At 42.0% G+C, this 22,557-nt stretch overlaps 1 protein-coding gene across 3 annotated transcripts in view; it reads right to left on the bottom strand.

Moving 5' to 3' along the window:
- The window catches only part of RNF10 (ring finger protein 10), a 32,390-nt gene extending 11,991 nt beyond the window's left edge, over positions 1–20,399 (bottom strand). For 2 of the 3 annotated variants that reach the window (XM_024120726.3, XM_055080307.1), the window contains exons 1-7: positions 19,779–20,071; positions 11,125–11,324; positions 5,748–5,947; positions 4,544–4,634; positions 3,345–3,529; positions 3,129–3,265; positions 95–255 (exon numbers count right to left, since the gene is read on the bottom strand). In XM_024120726.3, coding sequence (XP_023976494.1) covers positions 95–255; positions 3,129–3,265; positions 3,345–3,529; positions 4,544–4,634; positions 5,748–5,947; positions 11,125–11,324; positions 19,779–19,935 — 1,131 coding nt within the window. In that variant the 5' untranslated portion in view covers positions 19,936–20,071. Of the gene's footprint in view, positions 1–94; positions 256–3,128; positions 3,266–3,344; positions 3,530–4,543; positions 4,635–5,747; positions 5,948–11,124; positions 11,325–19,778 lie in introns of all 3 variants that reach the window. The other variant, XM_007129983.4, reaches the window with a different exon arrangement.
- Between the last annotated feature and the right edge of the window lie 2,158 nt (positions 20,400–22,557).

Genomic DNA, 22,557 nt, shown 5'->3' with positions numbered 1-22,557 from the left:
TACTTTTCTAGCCATTCCCCACTTGTAATCTTAAATGTGGGGCTGAAGTAACTAACCCCCACCACCCCGTCCCATTTCCAGTGCATCATCTCACCTTGAGCTCCTGGATAGCTGCCTCAATAAAGCAGGACTCGGGAGTGTGCTTCTCCTCTGCCAGCTGCTGCTCTAGTGCTGCTTTCTCTTCCTGAACCACCCGGTGCAGCACCTGCTCCTTCGAGGCCAGCAGCAATTTGGAGTACTGGCTGTGCTGTTCATCTACAAGAAAGCCAACAAGATGACAGAAATGCGGGACTTCCCTGGTGGCGCAGTGGTTAAGAATCCACCTGCCAATGCGGGGGACACGGGTTCGATCCCTGCTCCAGGAAGATCCCACATGCCACGGAGCAACTAAGCCCTTGCGCCACAACTATCTAAGCCTGAGCACTCTAGGGCCCGTGTGCCACAACTACTGAGCCCGAGTGCTGCAACTACTGAAGCCCACGAGCCTAGAGCCCGTGCTCTGCAATGAGAAGCCCACGCACCACAACGAAGAGTAGCCCCCACTCACTGCAACTAGAGAAAGCCCGCGCACAGCAACGAAAACCCAATGCAGCCAAAAAAAAAAAAAAAAAAATAAGAAAGCTCACGGCTGTGTGACTAAATAGGAACTTTCATACACAGCTTTTTTCCTAAAGTGAATATGGACTGATTTAGCATGTTTTCCTTAAAATATTTTAGCAATGACCTTAATATAAGGTTTGTAACTCTGACCCCATAACACAAGAAAGCTATCCTAAGAAAACCAAAGATGTAGTCAAAAAATTAATGTTCTCAGAACTCCCTGGCGGTCCAGTGGTTAGGACTCCGCACTGTCACTGCTGAGGGTCTGGGTTCAATCCCTGACTGGGGAACTAAGATCCCACAAGCGGTGAGTTGCAGCAAAAAAAAAAACCAAAAAACAACGTTCATTAATTATAGCATTATCTTTAGTATCAGAAAAGCTGCAACCAACTAGTAAGTCCAATAAAGAAAGTTAATGATATGATGGTATATTCATTAAAGAGAATTCTACATACATTAAAAGTGCTTTTCTAAGAAGGAGGAATTTAGTGACACGGAGAAATAGCCACATTACATGAGGAGAGAAAAGATGCCAAAGAAGAAAACAATCCCAATCTCACAAAAATATACACGCATAGAAGAAAACTGTACAATTAACATTTGGGGGGTACCTCTGCGTAAAAGGATCGTGGATGATTTATTTCCTTTACTTCCCTCCCCCAGATTTTGTGGACTTTAAAATGTATTACACAGATCTATCTCATTTTTACCTTCTGTATCGTGTTCGACAACATGATATACTCTAATGAAAGTTTCTTGTGGACATTTAGGTTATTGCCAATTTCTAGTACACTGTAACAAAAATATCCTTATACATGCTCCTTGGTACAAATGACTTCTTTCTGATATTTAAGTATAAACGCTGAATCAAAGGTTGTGCATATTTTAAATACTACCAAATCCACCCCCCCCACACACACACACAGAAGGCTGTATCGATTTAAACTCCTACAAAGAACAAGAGTACCCAATTCCCCACCCCTGCCAAAACCCGGTACAGGCATACCTCAGAGATATGCCTGTCTGGTTCCACTGCAATAAAGTGAGCATCACAATCAAGTGGATCACAAATGTTTTGGTTTTCCTGTGCATATAAGTTTTGTTTACACTATTCTGTAGTCTATTAAGTGTGCAATAGCATTATGTCTAAAGAATGTAGATACCTTAATTAAAAAATACTTTATTGCTAAAAGAATGCTAACCATCATCTGACAACAGCAGGGTTGCCACAAACCTTCAATCTGTTTAAAAGAAAAACAACTCAGTTTCCGTGGAGCACAAAACGAGGTATGCCTGTATTTGCCTCATCATGTGCGTGCGTGTGAGAGTGACTATGATAGGCATTTTGATTTGCATAACTCTAGGCAAAGTTAAACCTCTGTACATACTTGGAGTTATTCAGATATCCTTTTCCAGGAAATGCATTGCCAGATGCTTAGCCTATTCTACTAGACTGTTCATCTAATTTATAGAACACCTGTATGTTCTGGACATTAACCTGTATTTTAAATGTGTAAATCTTCCCCTAAGTTTATTTATCACCTGTTGACTTTGAGGAGTCTTGCTGGATCTTATTTTTTTTTTTTTTTTTTTTTTTTTTTTTTTTTGTGGTACGCGGGCCTCTCACTGTTGTGGCCTCTCCCGTTGCGGAGCACAGGCTCCGGACGCGCAGGCTCAGCGGCCATGGCTCACGGGCCCAGCCGCTCCGCAGCATGTGGGATCCTCCCGGACCGGGGCGCGAACCCGGTTCCCCTGCATCGGCAGGCGGACGCGCAACCGCTGCGCCACCAGGGAAGCCCCTGGATTTTATTCTTATAAAATAAAATTCATCAATTTTTTTCTTTTATAGCATCTATGGTTTCAGCCTGGTTCAAAATTCCATCCAGGTAAAAAACCTGAGGATTTATAGATATTTTCCTGTATTTTCTTTTAAAAGTTTTGGATCGCATTACATTTAATTCTTCAATACATCAGAAATTGATTTTTATGAATGATGATAGACACCTAACTTCATTTTATTTTTTCCCTAAGAGTCAACTGTTTCAATACTGTTTACTGAAAAATCTCTTTTGCCCAGAAATTGAAATGCCACTTTAATTCAATGCTCATTTCCATGTGGAATACAGAGAATACAACCTCTTGCACCTCCCCCACTGTAAGCACTGCCCACACTCTATATCCGAACTGCCTGGCCACCAGTCTGTCTCTTCTATTAGACACCGAGTTCCTTGATGACAGGTGCCAAGACTGGCTGACTGTGGAATCCCCAAAACCTGGGCACAGAGCCAGACACTATTCAACAAAGCTTTATGTGTACTTTTTCATTTTACAACTGAACCAAACTTGAAACCAAGAGTTAAACCACTTTCTGCAAATTCCATCCCAACCTACTGGAACACTATGACTAATTTGGAAATGCTAGAAATGGCTTGCTGAAAGGCTATATCTCTGACAGTAGAAAGATATAGTCAAGTAACTTTAAAGGGTATATACCCACCATTATCTGCCCCCAAATTAACCAAACTTACCTCCAAGATGAATAGGATGTTCTACATTCATCCATTTGGATTTGGGCAAGGCCACCAACACCCCTTTCTCCCTCTTCATCAGCTGCATTGTAATGGTATCACCAACAACATACTGATGTGATTCTGTGGCAACAACACTGTAACATGGACATTTATATGTAGCAGGGCAAGGAGTTAGCAGACTGGGGTCTAATCTAGTAAACATCTCTGTCTTACCTCTTGAGATCCTTCTTATGCACGGAACTGTAACAGATGGGACATTTACTCCAGGTCTTCTCACTCAATGAAAGATAGTGCAGGATGCATGCCCAGCAGAAGATGTGTCCACAACGGGTTATCTTGGCTGCAGTAGGTGGATATAGGCATATTGGGCAAGATGGCACTTCATGGCTACAAATGCGCTGAAACAAAATGCCACAAGTTAAACTACTTTCAGAATTGACTAGGGATTATCAAAGTTAAAGCCTCTCCTCTTCCATTCCCATCCCTATACAACTCTAACAATACATCTTCACAAAACTGTTCAACAGTGCAGGTATATGTACAACAGCACATCAAGCAAATCATAAAGGAAACAGTAATAATAGTTTAATATGCTAAAACAACTATACAACAGGTATTTGGGGGGTTCTACCATCAAAGGGAAAAAATGACAGAAATCAATATATGATCCCATTTACAAAAAAAGATTTATATGTACGCATAAAGGCACAAAAAGGTTCTAGAAGTAATATACCAGTAATTTCCAACAGAGGAGTCAATGAGACTTCCACTTTATGTGTCTCTACTTTTTTTTTTTTTAAACCAATGCATATAAAACCTAACTTTCATAGACCTTCTATGTCATTTTCAGATGATTTTATGAATTTTCACAGTAATGGGAGTCCAGGCTTTGGGTCCATCATTTTGAAACTACATCATATAACCTAGGAGTGAAAAGGGGATACCCAGAGCCCATAACTTCAAGAGAAGACAAACACAGCAGTAGCCTGGACAGAAGTACAGCTGTGTGGCTCATTTCACCTGTCACAAGGCCAAGGCCTAATCTGATACTGATTACTACAAATGGCTACCAATGAAGCAGTGTCCATGTAATGAGTCCATCCTGGGTCAGGAGGGTAACCAGAGTTCTCATATTCCCCTGATTACTTCTTCCCAGAAGAGAAGAGGTAGTAGACAGGACTGTTTTTATCCTACAGATCAGAGCCCTCCAACACCCAGTCCTCCAGGCCAGAGCCAATTAGCACAAAATGAACTCCAGAAGAAACCAGGACTGATCTCTGGAAAATGTCTACAGTAAGGCCAGGCAGAAAGTGGGATCAGCAGTAAACCCAGCCAAAAGCTGCTGTCACCACAGTCCCTTTCTTTAGTTCTCTCTCCCACTAACAGGTTATAAGCTTAGCTGAGCTACTCACCACTTGTTCCACAAAGTCCCAGTTGACTAAGGTATCAGGATCAGCAAAATGAACTGTGTAGTCCTGGTCTTCAGACACCACAAACTGGCAGCTAAAAATAGGGAGAGACAAGTAAAAGGCAGACTGTCAGAATCCACCAACAAGCCTTCAGCAGAAATTCATCATCTCTTCATTTAGAAATCAAATGCAGGCCATTAGCAGCCATGCTTTGTGAAGCACTAAACTAGGACTTCAGCCTCAGTTCCAAGTCCTGGCTCTGGAAGGAATCCAAAGACTCAGCAGGTAGGAGTCTACCATGAACTCTGTTTCTTCTGCTCCCAGGCCCAGCCAAGCTGCCTGCAGGTCCTCCTCTGAACTAAAATTAAGCCAGACTGTGGGCTCCATCAACCAGAAGGGAAGCCAGATCTCCTCCCTCACCCCCAGAAACCACTAGTCTTCAAGGCAGTAGAAAAAAGTGTCCCCACTCAATCTTTTGAGTACTAGTTTTTTGGTTTTTGGTTATTTTGGCCACGCCACGCAGCTTAGGGGATTCTCAGTTCCCTGACCAGGGATCAAACCCAGGCCACAGCAGTGAAAGCCCAGAATCCTAACCACTAGGCCACCAGGGAACTCCCACCAGTTTATATAAAGTACTAAATGGTTACTTCAGTCTAGATCCAAGGTCAAACCTTACATTATAACTAATGCCACACAAAAGGAAACAAAAGAGAATCAGTATTTGAGCAAATGTATGCCAAGCACTCCAACTTGGCACTCAATTCTCCCTTAAGTAATTTCTCCTCCTTTATAGAGGAGAAGCTGAATCTCAAAGTGGTTAGTTAAGTTACCCAAGGTCGAAGGCCAAAACAAGATTCAAATCTGGATTCAATTCCAAAGTAAACACTTTTACTACCTCATCATGATACTAAAGCATTATTTAATTTTAGCATTTATTTAAGCTAAATAAATAAATTTATTATCTTCTTTTGAGCACCAAGAACATCCACTTGAAACATACCTGTGTTTTCAAAGCGAGGTGAGTGAGAGACTGAGAGAGAGAGAGAGAGAGAGAGAGAGACAGAGAGAGAGAGAGAGAGAGAGACAGACAGAGAGAATCAACTCCGTTTCCGCCTCTCTCCCACAGTAGTTTAAACGAAGCCTCTCTTTGCACCACAAATGCCCAAAGGCTCAATTTCACTTCCCTCCTAAGAGTAGCCATACTCACTTGGCTTGTAAAAATAATTCCTTGTTAAAAGGCTTATGCCCCCACTTGTTCCTTTTTCCCCAGCTGCCATGTCCACTGCCTTCAAAATGGCCTGCCTGGCCACGGGGCTCAAAAGTGAAATTCAACAAGTGATTCAGGTTGATCTTCTTCGGACCAGAGAACTGGGCAGGGCTAAACTCTGCCCGCTGAGCCTCTGCTACCTAGAGAGAATGAGAATGAATCAGAGGGTTTTAGATTAGGATGACACTTGCTAAATGACAGCAGAAACCTGCACAACCCCTCCTTCTACACGGCTTAAAATATTAACTAAATAAAACACAGGCTTATATTTAGTAAACAATTTTCCTAGGACGAGGTAATGCAAAAGTCTACCTAAGATCTAGATGGGAGTGGAAAAGAGAAAAAGAGCCTCTAACATACAATTACTTATAAACTATTTAGTCTGCCCTAAGTGGCAATTAACCATTAAATGACAAAACCCAGCATGAACTCCTCTAGCTATCTTGAAGCACAAAGATTTACTTACTGGATTAATCTTTCCACAGTCCCATAAGACTCCTACACCTTCACTCTTGTTAGCTACTTGCTCTCTGGTTTGTTTCTGGTCAACATGAATCTGTGGAACTATACTCTGGAGGCGGCCTGCAGGCAGCTACTAACTGCCATAGGCTTCAGGATCCTGCCAGAGACCTCCTGTCTAAGACACACACTGCTATTTATTGTTAATTAAAACTGACAGAATTAGAACATGTAGGCAGACTAGCTCTGTGTCCAGAAATAAATCCAATCAGCACATTCAGAAACAGCTTAGAAAGTGCCAAGAAGCCACGTTTGAGAAATACCATTGCACAGAGATGGAAGATTTATTATGTTGGAGCTTTTGTGGTCCTCTTTTGACGTTCCCAAATTGAATTGGTACAGGTACCTGCTATAAGTCAGCTAGTGCATTTTCTAATCCCACTTTCCCATTTAATGTCATAGGCACTTGGCCCTGTCACTAAATACTAGTAAACAGTCACTTTTTTTTTTTTGGTAAGCCAGTTTTACTTTTATTTTTTTTAAGATTTTTTTTGATGTGGACCATTTTTTTTAAGTCTTTATTGAATTTATTACAATATTCCTTCTGTTTTATGTTTTGGTTCTTTGGCTGTGAGGCATGTGGGATCTTAGCTCCTCACGCCTCCTGCACTGGAAGGCGAAGTCTTTAACCAATGGACCACCAAGGAAGTCCCTAAAGAGTCACTTTAAATAGCTATATACCATTATATTACGATGGGTATACTATAATGTCTTAGTGTAGGACACAGATTGTTCATGGCTTTTCCAGCATTAACAAAATAATGCTATGATAAACACAGCTGATAGACCTTTGTGCACAAACATTTGAGCACCTACAATTATTTCTTTTGAACGTAGAGTAGGAATTACTGAGTCAAAGGAAATGCAAATTTAAGGCTTTTGCTGCTTGTTAGTAAAGTCAAATTTAGAGTTTAATAAGCAGCACTTGCATATACATGATATATCTAAAGAGTACAAAAAAGCGGACTTCCCTGGCAGTCATGCGGTTGAGGCTCCTGCTTCCACTGCAGGGGGCGCGGGTTCAATCCCTGGTCGATCGGGGAACTGGTATCCCACGTGCCTCGCGGTGAGGGCAAAAAGAGTACAAAAAGGGATACAGCCAAAGATACTTTCTATTCCAGAGGCAACCAATATACCCTCTGAGATATTCTATGAATACGGAATCAGAGTATGTGACCTTTATGATTAAATACAGTGGCATACCACACAGTTAGGCAATCTCCTTTTATCTTTTAAATACAGTGGCATATCACACAGTTAGGCAATCTCCTTTTATCTTAACAGATCTTGGGAGACAACACCTCCTCCCTGTTTACTCACCAGAAGAAGCCCAAGACTTCCAGGTCATCCCTTATCTCTCACCCCCTAGACTCTCATCTCCATGTGGCTCTGCCTCCCCTAATCAGTCTTCCACCCCAGTGCCCCAAACTTAGATAAGAGCTTGTGTTCACTCAACAAAATCTCCCACATTCTCAACCTTCTACCTTCATCTTTTTACCCTAACTGGCCCACTGTCTCTAATACTGCCTATCATAATTCCTGATTACACTTCCAACAGGTTCACCTCTCAGTTCCTTGACTTCCTCTCCTCCAATCAGCTTGCCCTCCACTCTACCTCTGCCACCCACTCCCATGGGCATACCATCTAGAGCTGTGCTGTCATAACAAAGCAGCCACTACTATCCAGATATGATGGCTACTGAGCACTTGAAATGTGGCCAGTACCACATCATGAAACAGCATTTTAGCTATACTAGATTAAATATATTAACATTAATTTCATCGTTTTTACTTGTTTACTGTGGCAACTAGAAAACTTTAAGTTACATATTTGGCTTGCCATTCCTATCTTAGCATTACTACTGGATGGCACTGCTCTACAGTCTAGACCACGGTGGTAATAACTGCAGCTCTTCCACCATCTTAATTCTGAGCACCCTACCAGCAACTCACTCCTTTCTCAGCTTGTTTCCGTTAGTTCTGATTCTAACAACTTTTCACCTCCACTGGGATCTCCAAACCAGTGTAACACCCTCCCCCCAAATTTTCTTTCCTTATTTGGCTCTGATCCTATTCCACTGCTCACCGGGCAAAACTTTCCCAATTAATCCACACCGGCATCAGAGTAAGTAAACATGGCTAAAGAACACAACCACAACATACCAACCAGCCTCACTAAAGTAGACCTTTCTGAGGCCCGGCGGTCATACTGCAATCCTATTACACTTCTGTGCTCCACGGATTCCCCCAGACACCCAGACAAATCCTCCAGTCCTCTGGTTTCCAAACATCCTCTCTCGGCTCATCTTTTACATTCCACTGAGACAGTAAGAACAATCAGAAAAGAACTCCAACGTGCTCCTACCAGTAGTCTGCCTTCCTCTTGTTACTGTGGATGCACTGGCAAAGCTCCTAAGCCAACACCTCCACCTGTGCATTAGACCCCAACTCCTCAGGAACTCAAGGACACTTCTAGTAATTCTCTCTCCTCTGCATCACGTTTTCCCTCTTACCAGAACAATCCCATTAGCAGAAATATGCTGCATTTCTCTAAGCTTAAAATCTCTCTTGACCTCACATTCCCCTCAAGCTACTGCCTCACCTCTCTGGTCGCCTGTAAGAGCAAAACCACTAGAAAGTAACTATCTAAACTTGCTGTTTCCAAATCTAATGGTCAACTTTCCATCCGAATCTTCTTACCCAGCCTAACAGAAGCACAGGACAAAACAAGCCATTTCTCCAAATGGCTTTCAGTTCTCTTCCCCCCTTTTTGCTGGTTCCTTATCATTCTGACTCCAGGCTCAGTCCTTGAATCTATTCCCTTTTTGCAACACTCACTCCTTAATGATCCCACTTAGTTCCATAGCTGCAAACACCAAGTGTACATGGACAGCTCTCTAGCCAGGGTCTCGTCCTTGAACTCGACTCAGTTAACAGCCTATCTACACTTAGAGATCCAACAGGCATCTCAACGCAAATATAACACTTCCAAATGACATTCTTTATCTAAACATCCCCCTTCCCTCCCCATCCCAAAACCCTGTACTCCTCTTGAACTTGCCCCCATTTCAGCAAATGGTACCTGAATTGGGCCCCTACCAAAAACATTAGTCATTTAGTTCTCTGCTCAAACCCCACATCTAATCTATTTAAAAATCCTGCTGGCTCTACCTGCAACTATCTCCCCAAATATGATCCCCTCTCATCACTATCACTCTGTTTCAATCACTCTCACCAGGAATACCTTAATAAGCTCCTAACTAGTCTCCCTGCTTCCACTCTCCCCTTTACAACTCCAAGTCAGATTACCTTACTTCTCTTCTTAAGCCCCCCAGTAGCTTCCCATCTCTCTGAACAAAAGCCAAAGTCCTTCAAGGGCCCATGTGATCTGATCCCTCTGTCTTACTCTTTGGCTTCATTTCCTGCTTCTCCACCCATGGTAGCCTATTTGCTTTACCTCAAACACACGAAAAACATTACCATCTCTGGTCCCTTGTACTTGTAAATTCGCTCTTGCTAACACACCCTTCCTCAAATTCTACTGTGTGCTCCCTTGCTTCATTCAGGACTCAGAGAGTCCTCAGAGAAGCTTTCCTTAGCCACCTCCTAAAACTACTCTGTTACTCTCTATACCTTTTTTTTTTTTTTTTTTTATTAATTATTTATTCTCTTTCTCCCAGAGTTGGTGCTCTTCCCTTCCTTTCATCCTTCTGTTACAATTTTGTTCACTTTGCCTTTTGTTTTAATTCACCTACATTGTACCTTTTTTTTTTTTTTTTTTCTTCAGTACGCGGGCCTCTCACTGTTGTGGCCTCTCCCGTCGCGGAGCACAGGCTCCGGACGTGCAGGCTAAGCGGCCAGGCTCACGGGCCCAGCTGCTCTGCAGCATGTGGGATCTTCCCGGACCAGGGCACGAACCCGTGTCCCCTGCATTAGCAGGCGGACTCTCAACCACTGCGCCACCAGGGAAGCCCCTACTCTCTATCCCTTTACCGCTCTCAGTCTACTTTTTTTTAAATTTAGTAATTGTATTTACTACATAACGATTTGTTTATTGTCTCCCCAAACTAGATTATAAGCTCCACCCAATGTTGTATTCCAAACTCTAAATGATATTTAGTGCATAGTAGGTGAGGAATAAATTTCTGGTGAGTGAATGAATTCTTCCATTAGTGCATCCATTAAATCTTGTTCTATACTGGTTACATAGTATGCAACATTCAAACAGCAGGATAATATATTTAACCAATAATATATTTAACTTTGATAGCATTTAGTTTGTGTACTAAATTGTGCAACTACAAACAATGTTGCAATGACCTCCCTTGTACATGAGTCTTTATGCACTTACAGAAAGATATCTAAGAAACTCCTAAAATCAGAGTACCTGGGACTAAGGATATATAGCATTTTACATTTTTCTAGATACTACCGGGCAAATTAATGTCATTAATTAATGCCATTTTATTACCTAAATATTCCAAAGGGTATTTATAAATCAAGAGTGATAATAAAAGGATGACACAAAATTTTTTTAAAGGATGATAAAAATTAAGGTACCCGAAATTTGCTATAATTTCTCACAATCCATAATTACAATGTCTTTCAAGGAAACGTTCATAACCTTCAAGGGAAGAAAGGAGGCAAAGTTCCAAACCTAGTTAATCCTCAACTATTCAAGTAATTCAGAAAGGGGGGGACCTCTTGCTCCCACCCCTTCCCAACCACTAATAAACTGGGGATGAGGGGATCAGACCTCATGCTTATGTTTTAGAAAGGACATTCTAAAATTCCATACCTCATCTCGTCGTCCACCATTAAAAGAAGAGCTAAAGAGTTTGTTGCTGCTGCCGCCGCCCCTTTGAAGAGGCATCTTATTAAAAGTTTTGCTTTTCTGTGAATTGGAGCGACGGGACTGGTTGATAAAATTTTCATTTTTGGGGTAGGAAGGTTCACGTTTGCGATTATAACGTTTGGATCCACTTGAGTTCTTTCCATCTGAAAGCAAGAAATGTGAAAAAATTAGTTAAGAAACGATACATATACTTGGCAAATTGCTCTCCACCTCCCAACAAAATTGTGTTTAAACAAAGGTAAGTGGGCCCTTCCATGACCTGCGAGAAATCTGGGTTGGGCCAGAGCATCAGTGCTTTGGGCAAGACATTACACAGTAAGGTGAAAAAAAAAAAAATTTTTTTTTGGGAATGAAGCCTAAAGGGTCCCTCCCTCAGGAGGGACACAATATAGATCAAACCACATAGACTCTCAGTTCACAATGTCTTTCTTTATAACAGAGCTTAATCACTGCTCTTGTATTGATAAAAGTCCATTCAGACAGAGTGACAGAAAAAGAACAGCCTATCTATATTAAGGAAAAGTACTTTATCTGGAGACAGGACAGAAGGCATTCTTCTTAAATTACTATAACACAGCTAGACCCTATACCGCAATGGTGTGGCCTAGGTCTTAGCAGATATACAGAAGGCACCAAAGCAAAACAATACTTACATACGTTTTAGAGGTCAAACTGAGAAGCTATTAAATTGACAAAACAAAAGAAGCTGGACTCTAAGAGTATATCAGCGTAAAGTTATACCCTTTTAAAAACTGTTTCTTGCTTTTTTTCTCCAATTACAAGAACATATGTTCAATTTTGGAAACCAGAAGAATAAATTCGCCAGTGCCCGTGGAATACCAACCTATAAAGTGTTTAATTTCCTTTTATTCTCCATTTTATACACTCATCACACATCTTCCACAGAATGACAGGCATATAAGATATATTGTCTTCCACCTATTACTCCATGAGCATTTGCATGCACCCCTAGGCTTCAAAAACATTAATGGCCACACTGTTGTCTACCATATGCTTATGGTGTAACATAACCAATTTGTTGTACGTTTAGGTGGCTTCTGACTTTCTGTTTATGTAATAGTATTGGGAGCCTCTTTATACAGAGGCCTGTGTGTATAATTATGTCAAGTTCTCAAAGTAGAATTAGCAGATTAAGTATGATCATAAAGCCTTTTACACATCCTCAAGTTGCTTTCCAGAACCATACCAATTTATTTATATTCTAACAACAGTATAAGAAAGAACATCTAGTTTAATACATTCTTTATAATACTGAGTTGAATAAACTTTGTTAAACTGAAGGGTTAAAATAATTTGTTTCAAATTTGAATTTCTCTGATGACTAGCAAGAAACATTTTTTCAGTCTGTTAACCATTTGTATTTTGTGTAAAGAGCTCGTTTGTATTCTTTGCCCCACTTTTTCTACTGCGGAGCTGAACTGCATAGATTATTTTGTCCAAATTGAACAAAGAACCCTGACCAGACACATTTGACATGTGCCAAAGTTTACCAGCTTTAAAAAAAAAGCAGGGGAGAGGAGGCAAAATAAAACCTATCTGAGAACCTGAGAACCATACCAAGTAAATAACGGTGAAAGGTCCCCAAATTAGTCTTTGGACAAAAAAAGACTAATCTTTCTTGTCCCTTCACTCACTCCATCTTGCCTTATTTCAACACAGAAATCTGACCAAATCAGGTCTGTACTCTACTTTAATGGCTTTAAAAGCAAAAACAGAGAAAACAGAAGTTGGGGGACTTTTAATGAAGAAATCCATTAGGCTTACCCTCAAACTTTAAAGGGGTGGTAGTCAAGAAGTCAAGAAGACTCCAGCATGAGCCTCAGAAACTACAACCCCCCCCACCTGCCAAAATATAGCTTAATCCTGTTTATGTTAAAAATATATAATTAATAGAAACATGTCTGGAAAGGCAACAGAGCAGGCTGTTAATGACATTTACCTTTGGGAAATGAAGCTATTCACGTTGGCCTAAAACAGTGGTTCTCAATCCTACAGTTTGTAGGAATCACTCAGATGAGCTTTTTTTTTTGTTTTGTTTTTGTTTTTGTTTTTGTTTTGTTTTTTGCGATACGCGGGCCTCTCACTTTTGCGGCCTCTCCCGTCGCGGAGCACAGGCTCCGGACGTGCAGGCCCAGCGGCCACGGCCCACGGGCCCAGCCGCTCCGCGGCACGCGGGATCCTCCCGGACCGGGGCACGAACCCGCGGCCCCTGCATCGGCAGGCGGACTCCCAACCACTGCACCACCAGGGAAGCCCCCAGATGAGCTTTTAAGGGATTCTTGTGCTCAGGCCTCACCCTCTAAGATTCTGACCTAAGTAAACAGAATTACTGTTCTGTACACTAATAATTTGGATAATTAAAAAACTGTAAGTACCTACAAGAAATTATTTCTAGACAAGGTGACCAGCTTCTTTTACAGCAGACAAAATAAATTCAAGGTGAAGCATATCCTCCGGGAAAAGGAAACGTTAGCTGATAAACCAGAGTCCAAATTTTCAAAGCAACCACTTCACACTCAGTTTGCCAGCAACATGGGATAAATGAGAGGTATGCCATCCTCTCCAAACCTGACCAAATAGTCATGTGAGATGGCAGCACTGTAAACAGAACAGATGGTCAAAGAAACACTGCCAGGCTAGGGTTCACTCCTACCAGTCACCTTTCAATCCCAGTTAGGGAAAGTGACCAGAGCTTAAAAGTTAGAATTTAAGAACTAGACTTTTACCTACTACTTCAGTTCGCAACAGTTACTGTCAAACATGGCCTCAGTGGTAACAATTAGAAAATGAAGCTTCAGATCTCAAATTCTGCCTTGCTCTCAACCCGTGGAATTAGTTTATAGTAAGATTTCAAATAAACAGAAAATACAGAGGGACACAGAACCCCAGCTAACTTGCCCATGAAAAGAAATAAGGTTTTATGAAGAGGATAGGCATATGCAGAAAACGTATGTTCCCCAAACCTTATTATCCAAGACTATTTCAGATGATCCTGCATTTGACCCTGTTGCTTTCAATACCTAATATTTAGACTGCATAGATTTAGGTAAAGCCAGATTCTACACTTCAAGGGCTCAGGAAGGTAAGCTGGCACTCAGGAGGAGGGCTGTTTTCATCTCTTCACTTATTACCACACTGGCAAGGAAATGGTTTCATAATGCTTACAGAACTGCTCTCTGACAGTGAACTGCTCACTTCTAAAACATTACAACTGACCACATAAGGATTCATGATTTTAGTTGCTAAAATCCACTCCCTCATCTTGTCTTTCACTCACCTACAGGCATGAAGTCAGACATCTAAAGTGAGAGGCTAGATCTTATCTCTAGACCCAGGCAGCTAAAGATTGAAGGTACAGTCAGGCCTGGGACCCAGAGATAAAACTCGGAGTGCTATTTTTGAGGTGTCCTACAGGCAACTTGCCAGAATATACATGTGAATAAGTTGGGGGTTGAATCTGTCCTCCTTTCTCTAATAGGAGATAGCAATGAGGTGATCTGCTTTAGATTTTGGAAAACAGACAAAAAAGTCAAACTAAGTTCCTAGGACACACATATTGAAAGTTTTAAATTTCAAAGTGGTTGTTCACAATCCTGGCTGCACAAGAGAATCATTTGCAGAGACTTTTAAAACTATGGATGTCAGGGCCCAAACCAGACCTAAAGAATCAAAGAATTGCTAGGGAAGAGCCCCACACATCCTTATTTAAAAAAAAAAAAAAAAAAGGTCCTTAGGAGATTATAATGCACACCCAGAGCTGAGAACTGCCAAAAACTGTCAAGACACATTCCAAAATGGACCATTAGTTAAATGGCTCAAATCTAGAACACAGGATCCTAGTTTCAAGAGACTTGAAAACTTAATCCACTGTGTCGCAGCTGTCCCACATTTCCCTAAGAGAAAGGTCTCCACCAAGTAACAGTAAGCATATCTCAGTCTCTTCCCCCGATTACCAAATTACAGGCCATAAATTTTTCAGTTAAAAAATTTGGCATCATCAACATTTCTAGCTGTAGTTTTAACAGGTGGCACAGTCTAGAGATCAGAATACCAGCCAGGAAGTTTCTGCTGCTGATTCATGCCATGTCACAAGCAAGTTGCTTACCCATCGTCCAAAGTGGTTGACAAGCACCTCTGGAGGGGCAACATATGGCCTTACTACAAAATCAACTGATAACCGAATCCAGCTGAAATTAGTAATTCTGAATGAAAGGGAGAGAGAGGGGTTATCAGGAATGATGCATGTGCCAATAAGTAACTGCTTGTTAAGTGAATTTATATAAAGTGTATTTAGTAATATTGCCTGGGACTTCTTAGGAATTTACTTGGACAATTACTCTAACTCCTGGTTTTCTGGTCAGTAAAATAAGGCTAATCCTCTCCCCTCCCTCCTCATAGAGTCATGAGGACTAAGAGAAAACTTCTGTAAAATGCCTACCATGGTGGCTGGCACATAGCTGCTGTTGTTATTTGAAAGCCTATTATTAATAAATCTAAAATTCCTATCAAGAGCACCTATTAGACTTTCAAAAAGCCACAGAAACCAAGGACTCAAGCCAACCAGCCTGGAAATTCTTTTAACTTCCCTAAATGGTGTTTATTGAAGGCTTTAAGTCACCTCAATTTTCAAAGCCATCAAAACCTCCAGGTCCATTTACAGTTAAGAGGCTTTCTTCAGAGCAGATTACCCCTAGTAACCTGGCTTCTGGTACCGGAATATAAGAGGAAGAGTGTCAGGACAGTGCTTTATACCACCAACCTCAAAATAACTGCTTCATAATACCTGACCTTCCTTTAACCTCCATGGCAGTACCATCCCCCACCCAGAAGGATGGGGCAAGAGACTGGTTCTGGGCCAGGGTCCATTGTTTGCCCGAAAACAGCCAGGTCTCTCTCTTGCCTCTTTTTACTTTCTTTGCTCTTTTTTTTCAAAATCAGTTTACTGTTTGTTTTTTTAAATATTTATTTATTTATTGGCTGTGTTGGGTCTTTGTCGCTGTGCACCGGCTTTCTCTAGTTGCAGTGGCTTCTCTCGTTGTGGAGCACGGGCTCTAGGCGCGTGGGCTTCAGCAGTTGCAGCATGTGGACTCAGTAGTTGTAGCTCGCAGGCTCTAGAATGCAGGCTCAGGAGCTGTGGCACACGGGCTTAGCTGCTCCGCGGCATGTGGGATCTTCCCGGACCAGGGATAGAACCCGTGTCCCCTGCACTGGCAGGCGGATTCTTAACCACTGTGCCACCACTAGGAAGTCCCTCTTTGCTCTTTCTAAATAACTTTCCCCAAACTCGAATCCAGCTCTCTCCTCTGGGCTACATTCCTGGGATATTTACTGTTGAACGTTCTTAGAACTACATCTTAGCAGGATAGATCCAAGAAAAGGAGTATTATGCAAATATTGGAAGCAATTAGCCAAGGCAAAGAAACTGTGGTATGCCAATCTGGCTAGAAAGATCAAGTAAATCCTGTTAGCCAAATGTACTTATTTCCTGTGTGCAAACCTAAGCCAGTCGCAGGAACAAAGACTCAAGTATATTAATCATGTAACTAGGAAGCAAATGACCCTTTATTACACACATGGTTTAGAGAATAGAAACCAAAGGTTTTTTTCTCATGTGAGGTAGGAAAGGAGAGTGGAAAAGGGAATTAAATATTTAAAAACTGAAAAACTCTTGTTACTTTAACAACAGAAAGACAAGTTGTAAGTCATGTCTTTTCACCTCACCTTTCCTGTTCTTCCTTCAACTCAGTACCATGAAACTCAAGAGGTCCCTTCAACAATTTCCAGCTGAATCAAGTACATCAAGTGTTGAGTCAGCTTCTGAAATCCTACAGAAATCTTTTTACGGAATTATGCAGAATTTCAATCTACTCTTTTGTTAGAGCAGCCATCTAGAAGTAGAAGTCACTGTGTAAGAGGTCCTGAACAATATCTGCTGTGGTAGCACTAGTCTTAGTTGTAATGTTCTTAAGGCAGTATATGCTACCTTTCAGCTCAACCTTAGCCAATATCTAGTTTCCTAAGCCATTTTTAATCTCTATTTACTGTCTTTGAATTTGTTCCTAAATGCAAACAGGTGATTATGGTTGATGAGGAACTCTAGCTACAGGCCTATCCTTCCTTTTTGCTAAGGGAATATACATAGCAGTAGCCAGAAAAGTAGGCAATAGCAATGGCAAACATATTCAAGCTCTCTTACAAACACATTAAACAAAAACTAATCCTACCAGAGGGCACACCTCTGTATTTCATAAAGCCCAGCAAAAAAGTCCTTTCCGTGAGTTTTTACTTCCTTCCTCAGAAGCTTTCAATTGATAAGGTGACTAGTGCTTTAAAAGTATTTTATGGGTTTTTTTTTTTGGGGGGGGAGGGGGATTTCCCTGGCAGTCCAGTGGTTAAGACTCCATGCTTCCACTGCAGAGGGCACGGGTTCCATCCCTGGTTGGGGAACTAAGGAACCGACATGCCCCATGGCAGCAGCAGCCAAAAAAAAGAGTATTTTATGGTTTTCTTTTTTTTTTTTTTTTTTTTTTTTGCCATGCTGCATGGCATGCGGGATCTTAGTTCCCCAACCAGGGATGGAACCCGTGCCCCATGCAGTGGAAGCGTGGAGTCTTAACCACTAGACCATCAGGGAAGTCCCTTTATGTAGTTGCTTAAAAAAAAAAAAAAATTCACTTTAGTTAGAATGAACCCAGCAATTAATACTAATACTTACTCTACACAAGTCTGACTGAAATGTTAACACTGACAAATATTTGCTTTGGTCAAACCACAACAGAATTCTGTATCATCCTGTTGGGTAATGAGAGTTAGTTCCACTAATCAACATATTCAAAGTCAGGACAATACAAGTAAAATGCCTAACATAACTCAGTTTTGTTGCTGTTTTATTTTGTTTGAGTTGGCGCAAACTTTCACCTACTGCTTCACTAAATAATAAATCAACTTAAGGCATTTACTGCAACTGACTCATGACTGTATGTTAGTGGCTTAAACAGGAGCCCCAGAAAAATTAGTTGAGAATTAAGATAGCTGGAGAATCAGAATCTTTAACATCTAGGAATAGAATGCAGAAGTTATTTGTCAGCTACACTGAAAAATATGCAGACTGCTCTAAACTAGTTCCAACACTGGCCAAGAGGACTGGCAAACCTCTATCTCTAGGGGAGATCTCCGATAAACCTACACATGTGCAAAACCCCAAAATGAGTCTACATAATACTGCCTGATGTGGCCTGAGAGTCTACACTTATCCCTTCTTAGATATTTAAAGCATTCATTCTTATCAAGACAACTGGTCTCCACCTGAGTTCCAAAAGCAAGCTCTAGAAGGCCTTGACGTACCAGGTAAACAAGTTTGCTATAACGAGCAGAAAAACTCTGAACTCAACTCAGCCCAACAGTTGTTTTTCTCATTTTTAAGTCAGCCTTGCAGTTTTCTTAATCTTGGAAGTTTTAAACAACTGGAGCCCCACATTTGGGGACTCCAAATGTTCCCCTCTCTGCCACACATCCCCACTATTCCCACTGAAAACATTTCCTATTACTGCTAATTTAATCAAAATACAAAAGAGCAGAGCTTTGAAGTAAGACGGAGACATTCAACTCCAGACTCTGCCAACTCCGGAACTCCTGGCCTCTCACCTCTTCCCTTCTTTAGATGTGAACAATTCCACCCTGCTGGACAGGTGACTGGAGTATTGAAAAAAGAGGTAAAAGCCTAGCCCAGTACCTGGCACGTGGTAAGCCCTCAATAAATGGTAGCTATTATCATCATGATGGTCATATTTTAATATTGAGAGGCATGACTACAGAAATGACAAAATCTTCCCCGTAAGACGACACCACCCTAATCTAACAAGGAAACAGACATGATGTGCATTTGGTGCATAAAAGGTGTCAGGTACTCTCCTAAGCATTAGTTCATTTGTTTCCTAAGTTAATTTATTTTCTCCACCTTTACAGGTAAGGAAACTGAGACACTCACTCAAGGTCTGGCAAACCTAAAAAGACTGAATCCAGAGACTGTTCTCTTAACCACTACTCCACACTAAAAGCCATTCAAAGATGAGTCCTCTTCATCTGGGGAGAACTGGGACCAGGTTATTCAACATGAAATTTGAGTTTAACAAATCTCTGGGCCCCACCCTTCCCTGTTTAAACTTGAACACTACCCAATTCTAATTCAACATTAAGGGTAAACGAACTTAGTGGTTTTAGGAACGTACGCTGATGCATCAGACAAGCCTGGTCTTCAGGCCTGCTACACATACTAGCTGGTGACCTCACCTTTTCTGAGCCTCAATTTCCTCATCCGCAAAATGGGAATAAGAACAGCACCTACTTCACCAAGCTATTTCGAGCTTTAATGCAAGAATGTACTAAAACCACGCAGTACAGTTCTCATTAAGTGTTAACTAGAAATAATGGGAGCCATGGAAAAGAGAAACATATGAATAGTAGAAAGCGGAGCTTGTCCCTGGGTGACCCAGCTGGCACACGAGCGAGGATCCTCCCCAGCATTAGGAGCAGTCGCCCCCCGCCCACCGCCCACCGCCACAGGAGCCCGCCCTTACCGCTCTTGGGTTTAGACTCGCCGGCCGGCCCTGCAGAGGCGGAGCGGGGCAGCTGTTGCCCTTTGCTGCTGCCCGAAGAGGCGGAGGAGCTGCTGGAGCCGCTGTTCTTGTCCATGTCGGAGGCGGTGGCGGCGGCGCTGGGGGAGCTCTGCGGCATCAAAGGGGGCCTTGGCGGCGGCGGCGGCGGTCGGAGCGGAGCGGGCGCGGCGGAGACCCAGGCTCATGGCGTTCGGGGCCGGCGGGGGTCGGCGGCGGCAGCGGTTCTCGGCCTTCATGGCGACATTTTTCCCTGTTTCCTTCCTCGGCTTCTCAAACTGGAAGGAGAAGCGGCGGGCGGGGCTCTTGAGCCCGGCGGCGGCGGCGGTGACCGAGAAGAAGGAGGAGGCCGGGGCTCGGAGGTCCGGGCCGGGCCTGGCGGGGCGGAGGCTGCGGGGAAAGGGGAGGCGAGGGAGGGTGCGCGAGCCCCGCCGGCCGGCCGGACACGCTCTCCCGCCGCGGGGCAGGGGAGAGGGCTGGCTGTCTTGGTGTCGGGGACAAGTGTCTCCGACACAGTGACCGACACTCGCCTCTGGGCCGAAGCCTACCTGCTCCGGGAATGGCGACGAGTCGCCAAACAGCATCTCGAAGAACCCGGATGAACTATATATAGTGGAGATGTGAGCGTGAAGCACACTGGGAAATGTAGTTTTCTGCCTACATCCGGGTCCAATGGGTTTTTGGGGGTTTGTTTTTTTTTTTTTCCTTTTTTTTCTTCTCAATGTGTGAGCGATCTTACAGGATGATGGGACTTGCAGTACAGGTTTTGGTCTTAGTACACTGATAATAATATATACCACTTATAATGCATCCAAACATTGGAATACCTGTGGAATTCCTTTATTGACTCATTGTAAGTTATAGTTCTCATTCTAGTATTAATATCAATTTATTTATGGCTCTTATTCAATCCCCTAATAATGATAATAATGACAATACTTTACATTTAATATCACTCTACAGCACTTCCTCATACAATTACTTCATTTCATTGTCATTTATTAATTAAAATAAATCATTGTTAATATTTCATTTCAGTGTTAATAATAATAGTTATCATTGAGTGCTTATCATTAGCGGACACTGCTCTGTGCAGTTTTTATGGAGTATCACATCTATCCTCACAATAACTCAAATTTAAAGACAAGGAAACGGGCTCAAAAAGCTTAGATCATTTGCCATGATCACACAGCTAATAAGTGACATTCTCAACTACCTGTAAGATAAGCAGTTCTACATTTTACAGATATGGACACTGAGACTTAGAAAATCACATATGTATTTTAGAAATCATATGACACCCATCTGTACTTTGGAAAATTATAAATGATTCGTTCCAACCGTAGCAGTTCAAGATTCAAAGGATCACAGAAAAACACTGTGAAAAAGATAAATAATTCTTATAAATATAACAATAAATAAGGCTAACCTTATCTAGTTAGAAACCTATTATATGCCAGGCACTGTGCTCAGCACAAAGAATTCCAAAATACATTAATGCAAGAATGTGATAAGGACTATAATAAAGTTAACACAAAATGCTGACCAGAGCAGAGGCCTCAAGGAGAGACGTACAAAAATTTAGGAGGGGTAGAGGAGGGCTTCCCCAGAGGTGGTGTTACTTGAGCTGAGCATAGAAGGATGAGCAGAATATCAGCAGTCATAGATGAACAAATAAACAAATAGACAAAATCCTAGACTTGCCCTAATTAGGCCCTTTTGGGTTCCTTATTAATCATCACGTGTTATACAAAACATTAATAAGTATATACAAGTCAATCAATCTTGAAGTTAACAGTTTTAACTGGGATAAAGGAAATTAGAAACTAATCTCATTTTTTAATTAATTTATTATTTATTTATTGGCTGTGTTGGGTCTTCGTTGCTGCACGCGGGCTTTCTTTAGTTGCGGCGAGTGGGGGGCTACTCTTCATTGCAGTGCGCGGGCTTCTCATGGTGGTGGTTTCTCTTGTTGCAGAGCATGGGCTCTAGGCATGCGGGCTTCAGTAGTTGTGGCTCGCGGGCTCTAGAGCGCAGGCTCAGTAGTTGTGGCACACGGGCTGAGTTGCTCCGTGGCATGTGGGATCTTCCCGGACCAGGGCTCGAACCCACGTCCCCTGCATTGGCAGGCAGACTCAACCACTGCGCCACCAGGGAAGCCCTAATCTCATTTTTTAAATTTCCTTAAATGCCCTCCACCAGTCCTTATCTTGCTTTCCCTTTTCCAGCTTTTTTCCCCCCCACAAATCATATTGAAATGAGAGAATGGCTACATCATGCATCAAATTAAGTCTAGAAAATCCTAAAGTCCAGTCTTATGTATGAATAGACGTGGAAGATACACTAAGATTCCTGGATGATTTTTTATTTCCTTTAACAAAGATGTGAGAACTCCGATTACATGGGTGAATCATTCCTTTCTTTTATCACTCTTAAACGAGAGGGAAAGAGAGAAATCCCAGTGTAGTTCTTCCAAAATAAAGCAGTAGGTGTCCATCTGTCAGGCTACATTAAGCCAAGAAGAGATTTTTCCTTTTCAAAGTAGTTTCTTAGGGTCCTTGGCGCTTTCTCCTTGTGAAACATTTACAGGAAACATACTTTAAAGAAAATTAAAGCAGAAACATACAGAAATCCAAATAAAACTCACCACCTCCATCCTCTTTTGTGCAAGATGCTCTACGTTACCCTTACCACAGAAAAGAATGGGAAAATCTGGGGTTGAAGTAAAGCACTCATTCTATAC

The sequence above is a fragment of the Physeter macrocephalus genome, chromosome 19 (genome assembly GCF_002837175.3).
Source record: "Physeter macrocephalus isolate SW-GA chromosome 19, ASM283717v5, whole genome shotgun sequence".
NCBI lineage: Eukaryota > Metazoa > Chordata > Mammalia > Artiodactyla > Physeteridae > Physeter > Physeter macrocephalus.
This window is presented reverse-complemented; position numbering and strand designations above follow the sequence as displayed.